We start from the raw sequence: 19336 nt of genomic DNA on the forward strand, positions 1-19336 counted from the left end.
GTTTTTGTAGTCACATTTTTAAGTTTTACACATTTTTCCTCCATTTATTTTAGTAAATTTGTATTGCATAGCACTCGTGTACCAATTATGGATCTACTGATGTCTATTTTATTGAAATCCACTCAATATTTTAGGCGCTAGAAGTAAAAATATGATTTACTATTCGGCGTCCTCTCAAGGCGGCTGTATTAAATTTCGTTTAATAAAACAGGTGTAAACAGGTTGTGAAGGGCAAGAGGAATCTACCGATATGTCATTTAAAAAAATCCGTCTAGCATCCTGAGCTACAGGGTGTACTGATTTTCAGTATTTAAATCCATAACCGTACTTTCTGTTTAAGTCGCAGTCGAGTAAAATTTTGATATTGTAGTAGAACGTGTACAAATTTTTGTCTATACAGACAAAAGTTGAATTCACATTCCTCCAAGTTTCATATTAAGAGAATATCCCCTGAAAGGGTATAAGCACTAAATCTGGATTCAGCTATTATTTTCTATAACAAGATGTACTTTTTCCGCAAAGTTATCTAGGACTTTTTTGTGTAGAATTTAATAAGCTTTAATGTTGCCTTACACCATATTTTCATAAAGAACGTATATTTAGAGTAAAACGCAAATTTCTCCAGGATGGTACACATTTTCCAAGATGGCAGCGATTCCTCGAGGTCCCCAAATGTCAAATAGTGTGGACACGAAAAAGAGACCTATAATTAACATACATACCAAATTTCATATCTTTGGAAGGATTTCGAGGTGAGACTTAATCTGATTGTGCTAGTATGTATATACCCAGTTATGGTAATAGTATAGTTATAGAGACCTACACTATCGCATTGGAAAACTGCCGGCCTAGCCAAGGTGACAATCGCTATCGCTTCGCCATCGAATCGCTTTGTGTCTCTCTATCACTCTTCCATATAAGTGTGATAGTGACAGTTGCGTTTCGTTCGCTACTTAGCGTTAGCGATTGGCATGTTGTCTACGGGGTCTGTAAAGATAGCTGTAAGATTTATCAAATAAATAAAAATAAAATGTAAAAGAATTAAGCTCCGATCATACCGCTTTGACGTTTGCTTAATGGCGTATGACGGGTGGCAACTAGTTTTATATACCCTCGATGACCGGCGGCCGAGGACTTTTGGCAGAGGGGAACGCCTGTTTGCCTGTTAATGACTACCTACTCCATATTGGTTATATACTCCTAGTCTGTAGGTATCTATCGACTTCACTGTTCAGGTTTTACTTACGTACTTTGAATTAGATGAAAGTAACACGCAATATAACTTGTATTTTTATTATTAATATTTTTCTTCGGTTGATTTCATATCAGAACATAATATACAATCACATGTCCGTTCCTAGGACATTTTAAACGCTTGAGACACGACATGACTCCTGTCGTTCTAAAAATGTATAAATCGAGGCGGCGGTGTCAGACGCCGCGGCGCGGCGCGGCGCGGGGTGCGTTAAACACGATGGCGTTGTGTAGGGCGCGCAGCGGCACGGCCAGCGCCGCCGCCAGCAGCGGCGCCAGCGCTATGTACATAGCGAGCGACGGCAGCTCCGTGTGACTCACCGAAATGACTTGGCCTATTAACACCACCTGCAAACGTTCATGTAGTAGTATGGGCCAGCTAGCCAAAATTTGGAAAATAGTATAATTTGGGGGTACCAAATTTCCTTTTCACAGCAGTTAGGCTTATTATGATGTTAAAAAACTATGATTGCCATCTCAAAATGGTAGCTAACCAAAATGGCCGCCAATCCAAGATGGCGGATATTGAGTTTAAAAAAATCAACCATAACTCAAGAAGTATTCGTCCGAATTCATTACTATTTTTTTAAACAAAAGCTCCATATGTGTGCTTGAAAATTTGTTCACATATTTGATCGATAAAGTCAACCGTTAATTAGTAATTAAAGAAATATTGATTTAAAAAAAAATTGATCCTTTTTTTTATCTGGTTTTTACAAAATATCTTGAACATTACAAAAAAGTTTTAAATGAGACAAAATAGCGTATTAAATTATCTTTAATTTGGCGTATAGTTTGTATGGGTCTGATCTCATGGAAACATGAATTTTCACCTCAGCAGCTCGAACAAGCCTACTTTCACTGTCACTCCCTGGAGTGAGGAAAGTGCGACTTTCCTCACTCCAGGGAGTGAAACAATGTAGCTTTTTAATTTAGTGAAGGCCATGAACTTCATACTACGGTACGGTACGGTACGGTACGGTCCGGTCCGGTCCGGTCTCGTCTCGTATCGTATCGTATCGTATCTTATCGTATTGTACATATTATAATACTTTTTTTCTGTTTATTCTTGGTAATTCGAAATACATTTTAACCCTTAATATGTTCTCACTACTGAGGTGAAAAATTATGTGTGCAACACGAGAGCAAAGTTATTTTACATCTCGTGTTTTTGAGTCCCTCGCTACGCTCAAGATTCTACCTTAGAATCTTTCGCTTTCTCGGGACTCAAAATAAACACACGCAAGAAAAACCAACTTTCCTCTCTTGTTGCACAAATAACTATTGTTTTACTTCCGTTAAAATTCACCGTTGACTAAATAACTTCGAACAGAAGAAAAAGCTTTAAATAAAAGTTGTAGAGTACAAAAATTATGCTTTTAGTATATTTTAATAATTTTAGCAATAATTTAGAATAATTGTAGTATCTTCTTCTTTTCTTTTCCTGTTACCCCCTGCTGGGGTGTAGGGCTCGAATCTTGTTTTTCCATTGACTACGGTCTTGGGCAGCTTGGGTAACCTCCTCCCACCCCATCCCCAATACACCCAGCTCTTGCTCCACAGAACGACGCCAAGTGGATTTAGGGCGACCATGTTTCCGCTTGCCGGGCATCTTCTAGGTCAGGGCCACTTTGGATAGGTGGGTGTCAGGTTTCCTGAGGATATGTCCAATCCAATGCCATTTCCGCGTCTGTATCTCCTTGTGTACGGGTGTTTGTCCGGTTATTCTCCATTAGTGAGCGTTTGTGATCGTTGGTGAATATGTTGCGAGATAGGACCATTTAGTAAAGTACCCCCCAAACGATGGACAATCTTGGGCAGTATTATTTAATTTTAATGCTGCATTAATAAGGAATTTTGAGCCTATTATTTATTATTAAACGACGTGATATACCGGATGAAAACTCTTTACTTAAGTTATATTGTTTTTTTTTGTAGAATCTGTTGGTTACGCTGACGACAGCTAATAAGTAAGAAATAAGTTTCGCAAGTAAATAGAGAACTTTGAGATTTTACTCTTGGGTTTATTTATGAATAAGTACATCTTCTTGTAAAGTCCTAAAGCTTGTTAAATGACAACTTCTCTGCTGTACTATACTCGTCAATATGTTTTTATTTTATCTGGTCGTTGCCTGATAGTTGTGGTGTATGCGAGTTAACAAGATCTATGATAAATTGCTTCTGCAGCTACATAATCTTTAGACGTTACTGCATTTTTTATCTCCTCTTTCAATAGCAATTTCACGCAGTTTCTTGTGTGCGTCAGTGTTAAGCTCAAGAACTTGAACTAATGGTTCCCTAGATCGGCTTACTTCACAGTAACAGTTCAGCCGGTAGGTAGGTATCACGTCGTTTAGTAATAAGCTCAAAATTCCTTATTAATGCTGCGTTATTAACACTGCCCAAGATTGTCCGTCTTTTGGGGGGTTTACTTAATGGTCCTATCTCGCCACATATTATTGATATTCACACATCTAGTTCACTTTATTTGTAGCCGAACACATTTTCACTGACGAAATTTCTATTTACAACGAATAGGTACCAGTTTTTACCTGTATCAAATCAAAACCAATATTACTATCATACTACTATTCAGGACTCGGAACCGGTATAGAAATACCTGTTAACGTCGTTACAAAACCGTTATATTAATTCGTTTATTAGAAACCGGTTAATTGTTGGAACGCCAACTAAAACTCTGACTCACTTCTGAGCCATGTCTTAAAGCTGTTTTCAAGAGTCATTACAAACCGTCTCGCACGTAGGCTAGATGACTCCCAGTCTCCTAAACAAGCCGGCTGCCGAAGAGGCTTTAGTACCGTAGACCACATCCATAGGCTGCGGCAGGTAATACAGAAGACTGAGGAGTATAACCTGCCTCTCTCCTTAGCGTTTTCTGGACTACGAGAAAGCCTTCGATTCGATCGAAACCTGGGCTGTACTACAATCTAGGTAGGTCCAACTTGGAGAAAGAGATTAATCAACGAATCCGACTCGGATGGGCAGCGTTTGGGAAGCTACGGCATATCTATTTGTCCAATATTCCGCAGTGTCTCAAAACGAAAGTCTTCGACCAGTGTGTGTTGCCAGTGATGCCATATGGAACTGAAACGTGGCCGCTTACTGTGTGCCTCATAAGAAGGCTCAAAGTCACCCAAAGGGAAATGGAGAGGGCTATGCTGGGAGTTTCTCTGCGTGATCGCATCAGAAATCAGGCCATCCGCAGCAGAACCAAAGTAACCGATGTAGCCCTCCGAATCGCTAAACTTAAGTGGCAGTGGGTGGGGCACATTGCACGTAGAACCGATAGCCGTTGGGGCGGAAAGGTTCTCTAGTGGCGACCACGTGTCGGAAGGCGCAGCCTGGGTAGGCCCCCCACAAGGTGGACTGATGACCTGGTAAAGGCCGCGGGAGTCCGCTGGATGCGGATGGCGCAAGACCGGTCATTGTGGCACTCTTTGGGGGAGGCCTATTCTTTATTCTTAACAATAATTATTGTGTCGAACATAGTTTCTTAATAATTAAAATTATGTACATTGTACCTATTAAAAATTAAAATAAATATTGAAGATAAATATAGTATAAAATTACAAATTACAATTACAAATGTCAACATATTTACAAAATTATTAGAATAAAAAATCATATGTACACATCCAATTTAACAATCACTTACTAGAAAATGCCAAATGCCAAACTCAAGTCAAATGTCAGTTAACTCAAAAATAAATACATAAATTCCTGTTACAAAAATATAGAACATTAAAAATTTAAATTAAATATATTAAAAAGGGGTCACTCAGTTTATACACCGTATTAACAATTCATTTCAATATTGGAGACAAGTGACTCAGAAAAAAACATTAATAGCCTTGCTCGTCTGATACAAAATCTGTTATAGAGTATTAGGATTTTTTTTAAAGATACTGTTTGAGTCTTGCATTAAACAATTTGCTATTTAAAACAGATTTTAATTCGATTGGTAACTTGTTAAACAGAAAGACTGCCTGATAGCTAGCGGCATGTTTCATGATATTAAGACGCGGGACAAAGTTGCATTTCAGGTCCTTCCGTCTAGTCGACAGCCTGATTTTCCTCTCATATTTATTTAAATGCCTAATTAAATCTGTTAGGAGTACGAGGATATAAAGCGACGGCACAGTCAGGATATTAAGCTTTATAAAATGTTCTCTGCAAGACTCCCACTGAGGTATTCTAACAATTATCCTAATAGCCCTTTTTTGAATATGAAAGCTGATTCGATGTTATATTGATAACTATTACCCCAATGCTTGATGCTGTATCGCAGTTTAGACTCCACTAGAGCATGGTAAACTGCTTTAAGCTGAGTCGTATGAATTAAAACCCGCAAGCAGTGAAGGGCATAACATGCAGAGCTTATGGAATTGGTTAGTACCTGCAGTTCATGTTTCCAATTTGGGCATCAATATGAACCCCCAGAAATTTCACAACATCAGCCTGTAAGATTTTGCTTCCGTTTAAAGTAATGTTTAGTTTATCCGAATTGTTCGAAGTAGCGGAAAACAAAATCACATTCGTCTTTTTAGTGTTAAGCTTTAAGTTGTTAGCTGTGAACCACATATTACAGGCCATCAAAACAGCGTTTGCTTTGTCATTTAATTGTGTCGTGCTTTCAGCTGTGACTACCACATTGGTATCATCTGCAAACACTACTAGCTTTGTCTGTGGTACTGTATTTTCTATATAGGGAATGAGGTCATTCACAAATAGTAGAAAAAATATAGGGCCAAGTATTGAGCCCTGTGGAACTCCGCGTCTAATCGTCACTATATTTGACCTGACCACCATTTCTGTATCACCAACAATTGATCTTAGCTCGATAAATTGTTTCCTATTTGTTAGATACGAATCAAATATCTTGTAAACATTTTCTCTAATACCGTAGTGCTCAAGTTTTTGTAACAGAATATTGTGGTCTACTGTATCGAAGGCTGAACTAAGATCCCAGAATATTCCGGCTATTTTCTGTCGATCATTTAACTGTGATCATGAATTAGGGTGTCAATAGCCTCACCTGTTCCCTGTTCCGATGCTTTTTTGATACCCGAATTGTCTTTTATTCCGAACATTTTGTGCAGTGAGGTGTCTCAGCAATCTAGACTTTAGTATCGTTTCAAAGATTTTTGAAATCGATGGCAAAAGAGATATAGGCCTATAATTACACGGATCTTTTCGACAACCTTTCTTGTAAATAGGCATAACTTTGGCAATTTTTAACTGTTCGGGAAATATGCCCAACTCAAAGCAGTTATTAAAAAAGTGCGCAAGTGGTTCCAAAAATAAATCAACATTTTCTTTTATAACAGTTATGGGTATTTCATCGTGACCCACGGAAAGTTTAGGTTTCATTTTGTAATAATCTGTGAAACTTCCTGAGGCGATACATATTGGTTAATCATTGATTTATGAACCCTTTTGGTGTTATGTCCTAATATTTTCAGAGCTAGAGCAATATCGCTCGTGACTGTTTCACTACCATGATCAAAAATATTGGAAAATATGTTTGCCTGTTCTTGTGGATCATCGACGGCTTTATCTGTCTGAAGAATAAGTTTGTCATTGGTTTTTACCTGCGACCTATTCCTTTTCCTATTTACGATTTTCCAGATTTCTTTAACGCTGTTGCTTGCTCTACTTATTTTCGAACTGACCGCATGTTTCTTCTATGTCCAGCAGTGGACATCTTCTGGCTGATATGATGATGATGAACTAAAAAATTACGTTTTCTCTTCTAACCGGTAAGAAGAGGGAACGGAATTTTACGGTTCGCGGAGAACGATATACTACCGGTTACTGCGGCCTTTCGGAAACTCTCGGTTAAACTCGTTGTCATACGTGAAAGAGATAGCAATAACTTACCTACTCGTTCAATCTTACTTCGATATTTTCAATTTACTTAACCGGTTACGAAAACCGTTCCACAAAAACGAAAGGAGAACGCATCTCAACGTTATCTAAATAGAACAGTTCTTTATCCGGTAACCACAAACGGAACCGAAATCCTTTTCGTTTCCGGGTTTATGAACGAAAAGAAACGAAGCCCTGCTACTTGTAAATTATTAATAGTACATTATGATACAAGTGTGCTAAGTTGGTCATTACACACGAGGCGATATTGTGCGCGCGAGCTGTAAGCGAGCGCGCAATAAGAAAGCCGATGTGTGTAATGACCAATGCACACGCGTTTCATACGACTTTTTTCAACACACTTGCGAGAAAAAAAAGAAACTTATATTAATACAATTTTAATAGTTAAAACAGTTAGTATTGTGTGTTTCATATAGTAGTGTGACTACTTAAAAAAACACAAATCAAAATATTTAATGAAATAATTTGATTTGTTCCCAAACTTGTTCATAGATGGCAGCACCAGTCTCTCTCGCTACAACGTAAATCCGTAAGGAGTTCGTTTAGGAGGTGCAAGCGCGCACTGCTTGCCCTTAGAGCTGGTCAAAGACGCCTAGTCTTACTAAGATGGCATATAGTCGAGAAATTCGGACGGGCACCGCCGTGGCGGGGTGACCTAGGGGTTCATGGCGTTAGCCGCCATAGCTAAAGACGCCGGTTCGAATCCGGCCTTCACCACTGGAGGGCTTCGTCACTTTTTCTTTAATATATGACATCTATTACAGTTTTTTTATTGCTAAAATTATTAAAATGTACTAAAAACATAATTTTTGTACTCTACTACTTCTATATGAAGCTTCTTGTTCTGTATACGCAGTTATTTAGTCAACGGTGAATTTCAACGGAAGTAAAATCAAATTCATGTTTCCATGCGTTCTCAGTGATCAGACCCATATAAGTTATACGTCAAATGAAAGGTAATTTAATACAATATTTTATCTCATTTAAAACTTTTTTGTATTGTACAAGATATTTTGTAAAAACCTGATTTAAAAAAAAAGTATCAAAAAAATTAGAATTTTTTCAATATTTCTTTAATTAGTAATTAACGGTTGACTTTATTGATACAATATATAGAACAACATTCCAAGCACACATATAGAGGTATGATTTAATTTTTTTTTAATGAAATCGGATAAATATTTCTCGAGTTATGGTTGATTTTTTAAAACTCAATATCCGCCATCTTGGATTGGCGGCCATTTTGTTTAGCTACCATTTTGAGATGGCAATCATGGTTTTTTAACATCATAATAAACCTATCTAACTGCTGTGAAAAGAAAATTTGGTACCTCCAAATTATACCGATATCTTGGCTGGCCCATGGACTATAGGTACAGTCAAGGGCATTAATATATATACATTCCCAAAGTTTCAAAATATGTGTACGCTCTTACTCTTACACCTTAGACAATAAAGTCGTGCACATATTTTTGAGCCATTTGTCTGGATCGATATTTTTGCCTTCGACTGTAACTAAAAGCCTGAATTGCATACTAAGATTATAATTGTAGGATTTATTTTCTTCATTATCGTAAAACCCCCCAACTTTAGACTAAGTAATCAAATACTGCCACTATGGTCCTGGGTCCACAAGTTCAAAAGGAAACTAAATGTCAATTACTCCTGAATTTTTTCTTCCAATTATAAACATCATACCTTGCCTTAGAACTACAAAAAATACAGTAAAAAACACACCTGAGCGAAAAAAATACTGTTCATTTTGGACCATAGTTAGGAGGTTTTACGGTACTAGGATTATTTTACATACTCGTTTGTCAGTGCGTCCAGCTCAGACTAGCTAGAATGCAGCGGTCGCCAACATGCGGCCCGCGAGCATAGACATATATATTACTTCGTAAAGACCGGCCTTACGAGCACTACGAATGGGGTCGATACATTGGAGTCAGAATCGCATTTAGTTACACCAGCGCGCTCAGTCGTGTGGCGAATTGCGCAGTGGAGAGGCGTCATATTGTTGTAAACAAATTATAAGCGTATGTATACAATTCCGACTGAGCACCGACGCCTTTCCACTGCTCAATTCACCCCACGACTGGGCGCGCTGGTGTAACAAAATGCGATTTTGATTCCAATGTATCGGTCCCATTCGTAGTGCTCGTAAGGCCGGTCTGTACGAAGTAATATATATGTCTATGCCCACGAGCCTCTCTGTTTTGTATGTAATACTGACAAACGACAATACCTGATAAAGTCATAAAATATTAACAAAGTGCAGCCCGCGTCAATTTCGTTAACTACTATGTGGCTCTTGGCTGCTAAAAGGTTGCCGACCGCTGAGCTAGAGTAATAAGCACGGCTGACTTAACATTTTACAAAACAAAATTGGCCCCTATACTTATACCTAGTTGAAAATGATCAGTCGATTCGGTCGGTGACCGGTGTGGGGGACGTGGGTGTGGCTTTCACAAGGGCCTACCGCAATCACCGATGCTCGCAAATTTCGGGCATATTTCTCTTTTACTCCTTTAAGGCGCAATTAGTGACAGAGATAGTTGAACTTTATGAACTTCGATTTTCGCGGTTCTAGCGCAGCGGTGGCAGCATGGTTGTATTTTTATCGCCTGTCACTTTCGCACTTACATACTTGTTAGAACGTGACAGGCGATTAAATGTGACCGTGCTTAGCCCGCTGATCAAACGAATGTCAAATGATAGAAGACCTTAAGAGGAAAGGGGACGGTCGCTTCTCCATACAAACGGACTCCCCATTTTCCTATCTGGATATTTAAATTAACTAATTGACATTAATAATATTAGACGTTTAGTTTATTAGTTTAAGATTATTAGTTTTAATTATTGTTATTTATTATTAATACCTTTTGTATTGTATTTTATATTGATTATATTACAATATTTTGAGGTAAGTACTCACAAAAAAAATTGACATTAAGAATAATAGTATTTTATACAATCGTGATATAATAGAGAGCTTTTCAGTCGAGTACCGTGTTTAAGCAACGAAGCTTGCAACACGCAACGCTAAGTGGTTTTCGTAGGGTATGGATGTTGCTATATAAAGGGTGTCACATGCGCGTTTCTGACTTATGAAGAAATTGTTTCTACTACAACATAAAATAAAATGTTTTTGTTGGCCAACCAATCACAAAGCAGATGCATTGAATCGAGTCTCCTCGAAATGTATGAAGTTCTATTTTCAAAATTTTTATAATTGACTAAACCGTATCGATAAAATTCTTATGCTTGAGTCGGAAGTGCCATAGACTATCCAACGTTGAAAAGAGTAAGGTTGTAGTGTTGCATGTGAAGTTGTAATACGCAGATTATACTCGACGAGTAGAAAAAAAATATTTTTACATTATTGTAAAAATTAGGAGCGAAAACAGATTTCATACAAAAATTTTCACCACACCAGCTGGGCCCTCTTGATTGTTCAAAAACTAATGAGAAAGTTGCGTTTTATCCACAAGAGTGGCAAAGTAAATTAATTCAAATTTTGAGTTGTTTCCCTGCAAAATGCTGGCTGAAAGAATTGACTTTTGATGATGATTTTGAATGATAAATATAAATATTTAATAAAATTCATTTGTGTTTGATTTTGTTTGGTATTCCACAGTTAGTATTTTCCTCGGGTTGGTATGGTGAAAAACTTTGTGTTTCACTCGGTTTGTTTAAGAGGCCGGTGTCGATTTTAGTCGCAAAAATGTAAAATTGATAGATTTCGTCGATGAAATTGTACACCTTTTGTTAGCAAATTGAAATAACAAGTACTGTTTTCTATTAGCACGTCTTCTTATCTTGCCTTTTATCAGATCAATTTTTTGAAAACAGACTCACTAAATTAGTAATGATTTTTTTTCTGAAGCACGTCTAGGTAAACGCGCGTAAAGCACTGATTTTGTCGCTCTTATTTGTAAATTTTGTAAAGTTTGGACTGCTAAAAATGGTAAATTTGTATTACACATATTCTGTACTTGACCTTTATCAGATTACATTTTTGTTATATGACTTAAGAGTTCGAGAAAATGAAAGTTAAATGAATTCAATTTTCTCCAGAAATTACTTCAAAACAAGTTACAATTTCTCTGAAAATCGACTTAATTTCAACGTAATTTGGATACTTGAACAATCTACAACATTTGCTGAAACTATTCTTATACATCAATTTGTATAATTTACCACCATAATTTTTTGATGAATTTTTAAAAACTGCCCCTTCTCTTCATATATTACTGGTGACGGACGCTCGCGACCTCATTATTAAAAGGCAAGATGAGAAAACGTGCTAATAGAAACCAATACTTGTTATTTAGATATTACGTAACAAAACGTGTATAATTTCAACGACTAAATCTATCAATTTAAAATTTTTGCTCCAAAATCGACTACGGCCTCTTAAGTTTCTGTTAAAAATTTGTTTAACCCTCGTGCCTTGAAATTCTCGCAACGCTCAAGATTCCACTTTTCGAACCATATAATATTAGCACGAGCGGTTAAGCCACTACTTTGCCCCATTGTAAAGCAAATAACTATTAAATGCTCGTAACTCTTATAATAATTAAAAATCAAAGGTAGGGGCATAGCAGTGATATAGGTAATTAGGTACATCAAATTGTGTCAAAATATTTTCAATAATGTTAATATCCAGAGAGGAAAATGAGGACAAAGTTTGTATGAAAAGGCGATTTCGTGCGGGTCCTCCACTTTGGTCTTAAAAGGCCCGAAGGCCAAATGATAGAGGACCGATTACCCCGTACATACGTAGTGAAAATTAATGATTTTGGAGCAATTAACAACACATGGGAGTTGTTGATTTTTGAAACTTCCTAGTGCTGGGAATTGAGAGGTTACATTAAAAAACAAAACTGACAAGCACTATAACCGGTATAACCGTCCACGACGTGCTAATCCGTGAGTTGCAGGTGCTCTCCTCGGTGGCGATATTGAGGTCGGAGCGGAAGTCGGGGCTGCGGTACAGGTACACGAGCGCCACCAACTCAATCAGGCACACGGACGGCAAGGCCACTCCCGTGATCAGGGAGTCCACACTCTCCAATAGCGCTAGACCGCCCTGCACAATTGTACTACACATGTACCTACAGTCACCTACAGAGTTAACTGAACCCCCTGCATAGACATTTGTTTGCAGGGGGGGGGGGGGGATTCACAAACTCTACGGCTTACTGTACAATTGAAGGGATAATTACAAAAACAACATAACTACATTATTTGTTACAAAAAAGAACATACCTAACTGTATTCAATAGTATTATACTTCAAAGGGAAGTTTTTTTACGTGAACTATACACCCTGGAAAGCACCTAATGGAAAGTGCTAGGGAACATCCATCACGATTTATGGTAAAAAAAAGTAACCTATGAATCATTCTACACTATAAAGGATGTTCGTTCGTTCACTTGGCTCCTCAGGTCCAGGATGAAAAATGACGACGTAACCGGCCCGATTTATTCGCCTACTTAGATAGTAGGTTCTTGTTGCACCGTTTATTCCTACCTATAAATGTTTACTTGCTATGTAGGTACCTTACAAATAAGTAGATTCAAAGATAGATAGATTCCGTAATCACAAAAATTTGATTCTCAATCAGCTGGCGCCACTACCTTTGGCCTACTCTCGTCTAGAGGGCGTTGACGGTTTCGTTTGTTATTTAACAATTTTAACGCATAAGTATCAGTGAAAGAACGTGGGTCAAAATCATATAAAAATAATTAATGCAAATAAAAAAAATCATTTATCCATTATACATTTTATCGTATTTTTAAAATCTTCATTTTTAGTTTTAAAGTGTGTCGATAGATGGCAGTGAATTTACTGTGGTTACATTATTTGCCATAACAGTACCGCTCTGTCTTATTATATCCTCTTTGGTAGATTATTTTGGTTGAGTCCGCCATTGACATTAGGTATTGAAAATGAAGAATGTACTCACGGTAGTGGCATACGGCAGGCTCAGAAGGAAGCAAGAACAGATAATAGCCAACACAACCTGTTGCTCCACGAACCTACAAGTAAATTCAAAAAAATTAATTTCATCTTAACTAAACAGCACGGGTTGCGTGTAAATATGGTACCTACGTAGGTAAAGTCTGTGCGGAAAGAAGAGTCGTGAAATGTATGGGATCCAGGATCCAATACATACATTCTACGACTCTTCTAAGCTCTTTACGCACAGACTCTAACTACTAAACTTCAAATATGACTTACACTAATTTAACTTTATATTCAAAGATAGTGTGTAATGCCGTCTTGATTAACGTATAGGCCACCACTATATACGAAAAAGTTAAACCACCAAAAATTATGCTAGACCTGGAAATTAACATTGTTAATATAGTAAATTCTGACTTGCGTGCGGTGCAGTGCAGACGTGTTACAATTTTGTGCAAATAACAAATAAAATACACCGTTGTTATATTGTGGACCCTATCACGAATAACTTACAACTCAAATCACAGTTACCAACAGTGCATTCCTTATCGCGTCCAAGCCGTAGTCTGCCTTTTTTATCGCTCAAGCGCCACGGAGCTACAATGAGTTTACTACAAACATCAAGTGGAGGCGGTATTAGTGGCAGCCGTGAACTCAGCGGATCACAACCAAACCTTGCAGCAGGTGCTGAAGTAGATTTACAAAGACTGAGTTTTCGTAACAAACGTAAACTGTCTGATTCTTCTAGTGACATTTTAACGGAAATGACAGATTTAAAAAAGCAGATGGCTGAAATTATGACCCTACTAAAATCTTCTAGTAAAACCCAGACAGAAAATATAGAAAGACTTTGCCAGGACGTGAGTACTATTAAAAATCAAATGGGTAACATTTCGCGCAGTATTGACGTTTTAAGTGCCGAACAGAACCAGTTGAAGACAGAGGTTAAAACCTTGACCACATCCGTAGCGGCCGCCGAAAATAAAGTCAAGGTAATAGAAACGGACCTACAGTCACTTAGATCAAGTGTTGCTCGAGCACCCATGGCCTTGACGCCTGACAGTTACAATCAGCTCGTTGCTGAATGCCAACAGCGATCAATTCGAGACAAGAATATCATTATAGTCGGTATCCAAGAAGCTGGTCCTGAGGCTGCAGAAAGAGAGGCCTATGACAAATATGAAGTTGATAAAATTACAAAAACTATATATAACGACTGCCCTGAACCACTGCAGATCATTCGCCTAGGTAAATACGTCGAAAACAAAGTCCGCCCAATAAAGGCAACCTTCGCATCAAAGGCTACAGTGAAAAACATACTCCGAAATAAAAATAAAGCACATGATGTTAGAATATACTCAGACCAAACGCCCTACCAGAGAGAATTTCTAAAAAGTGTAAAAGAAGAATTTCAAGCTCGTACATCCAATGGTGAGACAAATTTATACATCAAATATGTAAAGGGCATACCAAAAATTTTATCTTCACAGCCAAAACCAACGGACAAATAACGAGGACGGAGACTCCGCCTGTGTATCTATGAAGGTGCTCAACTTTACAAGTTACCAAAAGATATCAAGGAATTGAAATCCATAACAGCTTCAAAAAAAAAAAAAAACTTAAAATTCTATGTACCTAATAAATAATGTAATAATTATATGAGCTAGTGCATGTATATTTGTTAAGCAAATAGTATGCACATAATACCTATGTATTATATGACTATATTATGGTCAAGTAAATTGTTCATTCATATAAAAAAGTTATTTTTAAGTAGGGTAAATATTTTGAAAACATACCTATATATTATCCGTATAAAAAAAAAAAAAGAAAATCACGCACGTAAATTAATATTTAATATAATATATATTGCACAAAACAACCAAATTTTATACATTAACAATTAATACTAAACATACTAATACAAACTATATTATTAAACAACATACCAAAATAAACATAAATAACAATATACTATAACTATAAATGCAAAAACTTTATTTAATTATTTTTTATTGCATAAAATTACATACATATAAATAATATACATCAATAAAAAAAACTATGTAAGAACGATATATATATATATATATATATATATATATATATATATATATATATATATATATATATATATATAATAAAAACTATACAAAAAAAAAAACCCTATTATATTATTTCTAACAAATACTATATAATTAATACTATCTGACCTGCGTTATTATAATTAAACCAATTGCCTTCTCCATGCTAACTGCTTCGTAGCTTGCCGACATTCGTTAGGCAACGAGTTCCCTTTGACCCGCTGTCGGACGCATGATTGGTAAACCAGCATAACGTGACTCACAATTTCTAATGACCGCGCTTAATCATAAGTCACACTTATACTGGATAGCGTAAACTCGCATGCGCTTGGTAAGCGTTGGGAATGCACCATATGGTTAGTAACCTTTTTCTATTTCTACCCACTTTGTAACCAAACGAATCTTTGTAATGATTATTTATAATGAATATTTATGTCACATTGTCTGCACGCTAGTCCTAAGATATACTTATTATAATTTTTTGTATTCTCAAGTAAGCGAATTTTGTAAATTCTTTTTGAGAATAAAGTTCTTCTTAAACCATAAATAAAAAAAAAATTAGGTACTTAAATGGAAACTACTTACATTGCATGGGAATAGTTACCCTGCGCAGTACATTTCGAATACATGGGTATCACCCACATAATACCTTGAACACACAGAATTATACAATTAAGGGAGTTATTTGTGGTATTTTCTATAAAAAGGGACCTTATTGTCGATGGCGCTTACGCCATTATTAACGATGCTCCGATATAAATACAATGCCGCGTGACGCTGTGCGGTGTAAGCGCCATCGACAATAAGGTCCCTTTTCATAGAAAATGCCCCATTTTTGGACCGTTCTAGCGCTCATTTTACGGTTAAAGCACGTACTTATCTAACAAAATGATTAGCCCCTAAATGTATGCGAAGCGGAGAGCGGAGGCAACTTGTTCAAGCTAGTATGCGTTAACCTTGAAATGGTTAACGCATGGTCAACGTATGGTGACGTACAACGTACGAAGGAAGGTGCGCTGCGTACCTCATGTACCTACTCGTATTAAGATGAAAGGGGGACGGGAACGGTCGATTCTCCATACAAACGTAGTCACCATTTCCTCTCTGGATGTTAATATACTTTATAGAAAAAAAAATTACTCAATTTGATGTATTTTAACCACAGCTTCACAGCTATGCCCGCTCGTTAAATTTTTTCGATATTTGAATTGTCATAAGCTTTTAATGGGAGCTTTAAAAAATGAACCCACTTGTTTGAATGGTTATTAATTTGCATATTATTAGGTATTAATTACTTTTTGGCAGAAATTTGCTATACGACGGGATAGGGACTGGATTCCATATATATTGCCTTTATTTAAATATGTATGGTATGTATATATATGTAGATTATATATGTGTATTATAGATATGTATGTATGTATTTTACATATTTATTGTCTCTCTCTGCTTAATTATGTGATGCTGTTCTATTAGTATTCTACGTAATCTCGTATCAGCACTACCAGTAAATTGTTGTAAGAAATCGCTTCTGATCTGAGCGATATAAGACCGCCTGTTGTTACCTAATGTAATTAATGTGTGTTCTTTTTCTGTATTCTTTTTTCATTATGTGGTGCACAATAAATAATATATTATTATTATTTGTCTGTCTTTCCATATCTCGGGACTATGGGATCCCGGATCTTTGGGAGGCGTGCGTGGGGCCGAAGTCAACAGCGCAGAGGCCCTTTAAGATATATTAATCTAAAAGCAAGGGATACACGTGGCGGATACCATCCCCGAACGAACAATGTGATACATCCGGAGATGGTCCCCGCCAGGTGCAAAGACTATTGCAGTGCAGCACTTTTGTGCTGCGATGGGAACTAAGGTCATAGATTTGAATGTTGGATGGACTGGATAATGGGCTATGGGAGGGGAGGAGACAAGTGGACACCTGCCGTGACAATCAGTCTCAAAATTGTGAAAGACAGGTGGTGACTCGCCAACTCAATTAGTGGGCCCTACAACGGCCGCACGCACAGTGCGACAATAGGGCAACACTTCAGAGCGGCTGTGAGGTTGTTGAGAGGTGAGTCTGCGGTAGCCAGTTCCCGGTGATCCGTTCAGGAGGCCGCCGGCGTTATGACATTTATTTTACACTTCCAACCTGGAGCATAGGTCCCGCTCTTGCGACTCCACTCTGGCCGGCCGGTCAAGGCAAGCCAGAGGCGAGGGCCAGATGAAAGGGCCCTCTGGAATCCCGGTCCGCGGTGTCCCACTCACCGTCAGCTCGCCACAAGCTGCCCCCGAGGGGTTATTATTATTATTATTATTATAAGCTCTTGCATTTGATATGTAACACGATATAGTTTGAAAAACTTTATTCTTTAATTTTGTCATTTACTCCCGAAAGGTGGCCCCGTGTTAAAAAATCATGTCCGTCTTTGGGTTGCAAACTTGCATATGTGTACCAAATTGCAACTTAATTGGTCCAGTAGTTTTGGAAAAAATGGGCTGTGACAGACGGACAGACAGACAGACGCACGAGTGATCCGATCCTACGGAACCCTAACAATCGAAGAAATCAAAGGGGCAGGGTTAATATTCATTAAATTGTGTAAAATTATTTTCTATAATCCAAGGAGGAAAATGGTGACTCCGTTTATATGGAGAAAAGCGGTCGTCCACTATCCTCTTAAATGTATATTATCACTATACCTAGAGCTAGGTTCGTTTTCAGCCCTAATAAAGCCTTTTTCATCACACTCGCTCAGTAAATGTGGAATTGCACGCAGGCTTAGCGGGAACTATAGAAAATGAAGTTTCTAGTATTATTATTAACAGTTTTTTGTCTTTATACTCCAATTTTGTATCGAAAGTGTGATGAAAAACATTGTGTGTAACTCGGGGCGTAATAATATTGCAAACTCGAGTCTATAAATCGCTACGGAAAGCCTTCGCGACAGGGCTCGGAAACCGGTCTCAATGCTCAAACCGTTATCGCTTTTCGTTTCCGTTTGCGGTTACCGGTTAAAGAACAGTTCTTTTGAGATAGCGGTTTACACCAATCCGTTTCCATTTCGTTCTCGAGTTCTTATTTCGTTCGAAATAAACCGGTTAAATTGAGAATGTCGCAGCAAGTTAAAACGAGTTTTATTATTTGTAACCGGCAGTCCGGCAGAATATCAATGCTTTCTTCGAGAAAGCGAAGCGTATTGCTGAGTAGAAATCCTTTTGCTGTGACGAACACAGCGTGCGACACCGAATGTTGTTTTTTTTTTGTTCAATATTTATTATAATAAATATCTTTTAATTATAATAAAATAACAGTTAAAATAATTATATTAATTATACACAGAAATATTATTAATAATTTTTATTATTTATCGAAAACCAACAAATTTAGTATTCAGTTTCAGTGACCGACTCATCAACGCAGAGGCGAAACCACAAAAGCTAGAAAGTTGAAATTTACACAACAGGTTACATTTATATGGTGTAGAAGAAATAAGAAGGGATTTGAAGAAATTCAACCCTTAATTGGGTTAAAAAGGGGTTGAAAGTTTGTATGGGGTTCAATTTTTATTTTAAGCTAGAAATTTGAAGCTGAGGGAAAAGATATATTATTAAAATACAGGAAAAATAATATCAGCGTTTTTGAAAATTCATCCCCTAAGGTGGTAAAAAAGGGGTTGAAAGTTTGTATGGAAATCAAAAAATATTTCAAGCGCGGGACTTGAATCTTTGTATATGGTATGGGCATATTATTAGAATATAGGAAAAGTAATTTCAGCGTTTTTTAAAATTCATCCCATAAGAGGGTTAAAAAGGGGTTGAAAGTTTGAATCCATTACAAATGCTTTGAAACTTCTTGGAAAGGCATAATAGCCGGTTACAAAAAAAGGGAATTCGGCGTTTTTGGAAATTCCATCCCTAAGGGTGTTAAAGAGGGGATGAAAGTTTGTCTTGGAGTTCAAATTTTATTTTAAATTAGGAACTTGAAACTGCAAAAAGGTATTATATTTAAAAAAACAAGAAAACTAATTTCAGTGTTTTTAAAAATTCATCCTCCAAGGTGGTGAAAAAGGGGTTGAAAGTTTGTATGGAAACCAAATATTTTTGTGGGTGCGGGA

At 37.2% G+C, this 19336-nt stretch overlaps 1 protein-coding gene across 1 annotated transcript in view; it reads right to left on the bottom strand.

The window, feature by feature from the left end:
* Window positions 1–1429: 1429 nt before the first annotated feature.
* LOC134753773 (uncharacterized) overlaps window positions 1430–19336 on the bottom strand; it is a 53938-nt gene continuing 36031 nt past the window's right edge. The window contains exons 13-17 of the mRNA XM_063689712.1: window positions 15804–15867; window positions 13411–13515; window positions 13136–13208; window positions 12056–12256; window positions 1430–1602 (exon numbers count right to left, since the gene is read on the bottom strand). Of these exons, the coding sequence (XP_063545782.1) occupies window positions 1432–1602; window positions 12056–12256; window positions 13136–13208; window positions 13411–13515; window positions 15804–15867 (614 nt within the window). The 3' untranslated portion in view covers window positions 1430–1431. The remainder of the gene's footprint in view (window positions 1603–12055; window positions 12257–13135; window positions 13209–13410; window positions 13516–15803; window positions 15868–19336) is intronic.

This window comes from Cydia strobilella, chromosome Z (genome assembly GCF_947568885.1).
Source record: "Cydia strobilella chromosome Z, ilCydStro3.1, whole genome shotgun sequence".
Taxonomy (NCBI): domain Eukaryota; kingdom Metazoa; phylum Arthropoda; class Insecta; order Lepidoptera; family Tortricidae; genus Cydia; species Cydia strobilella.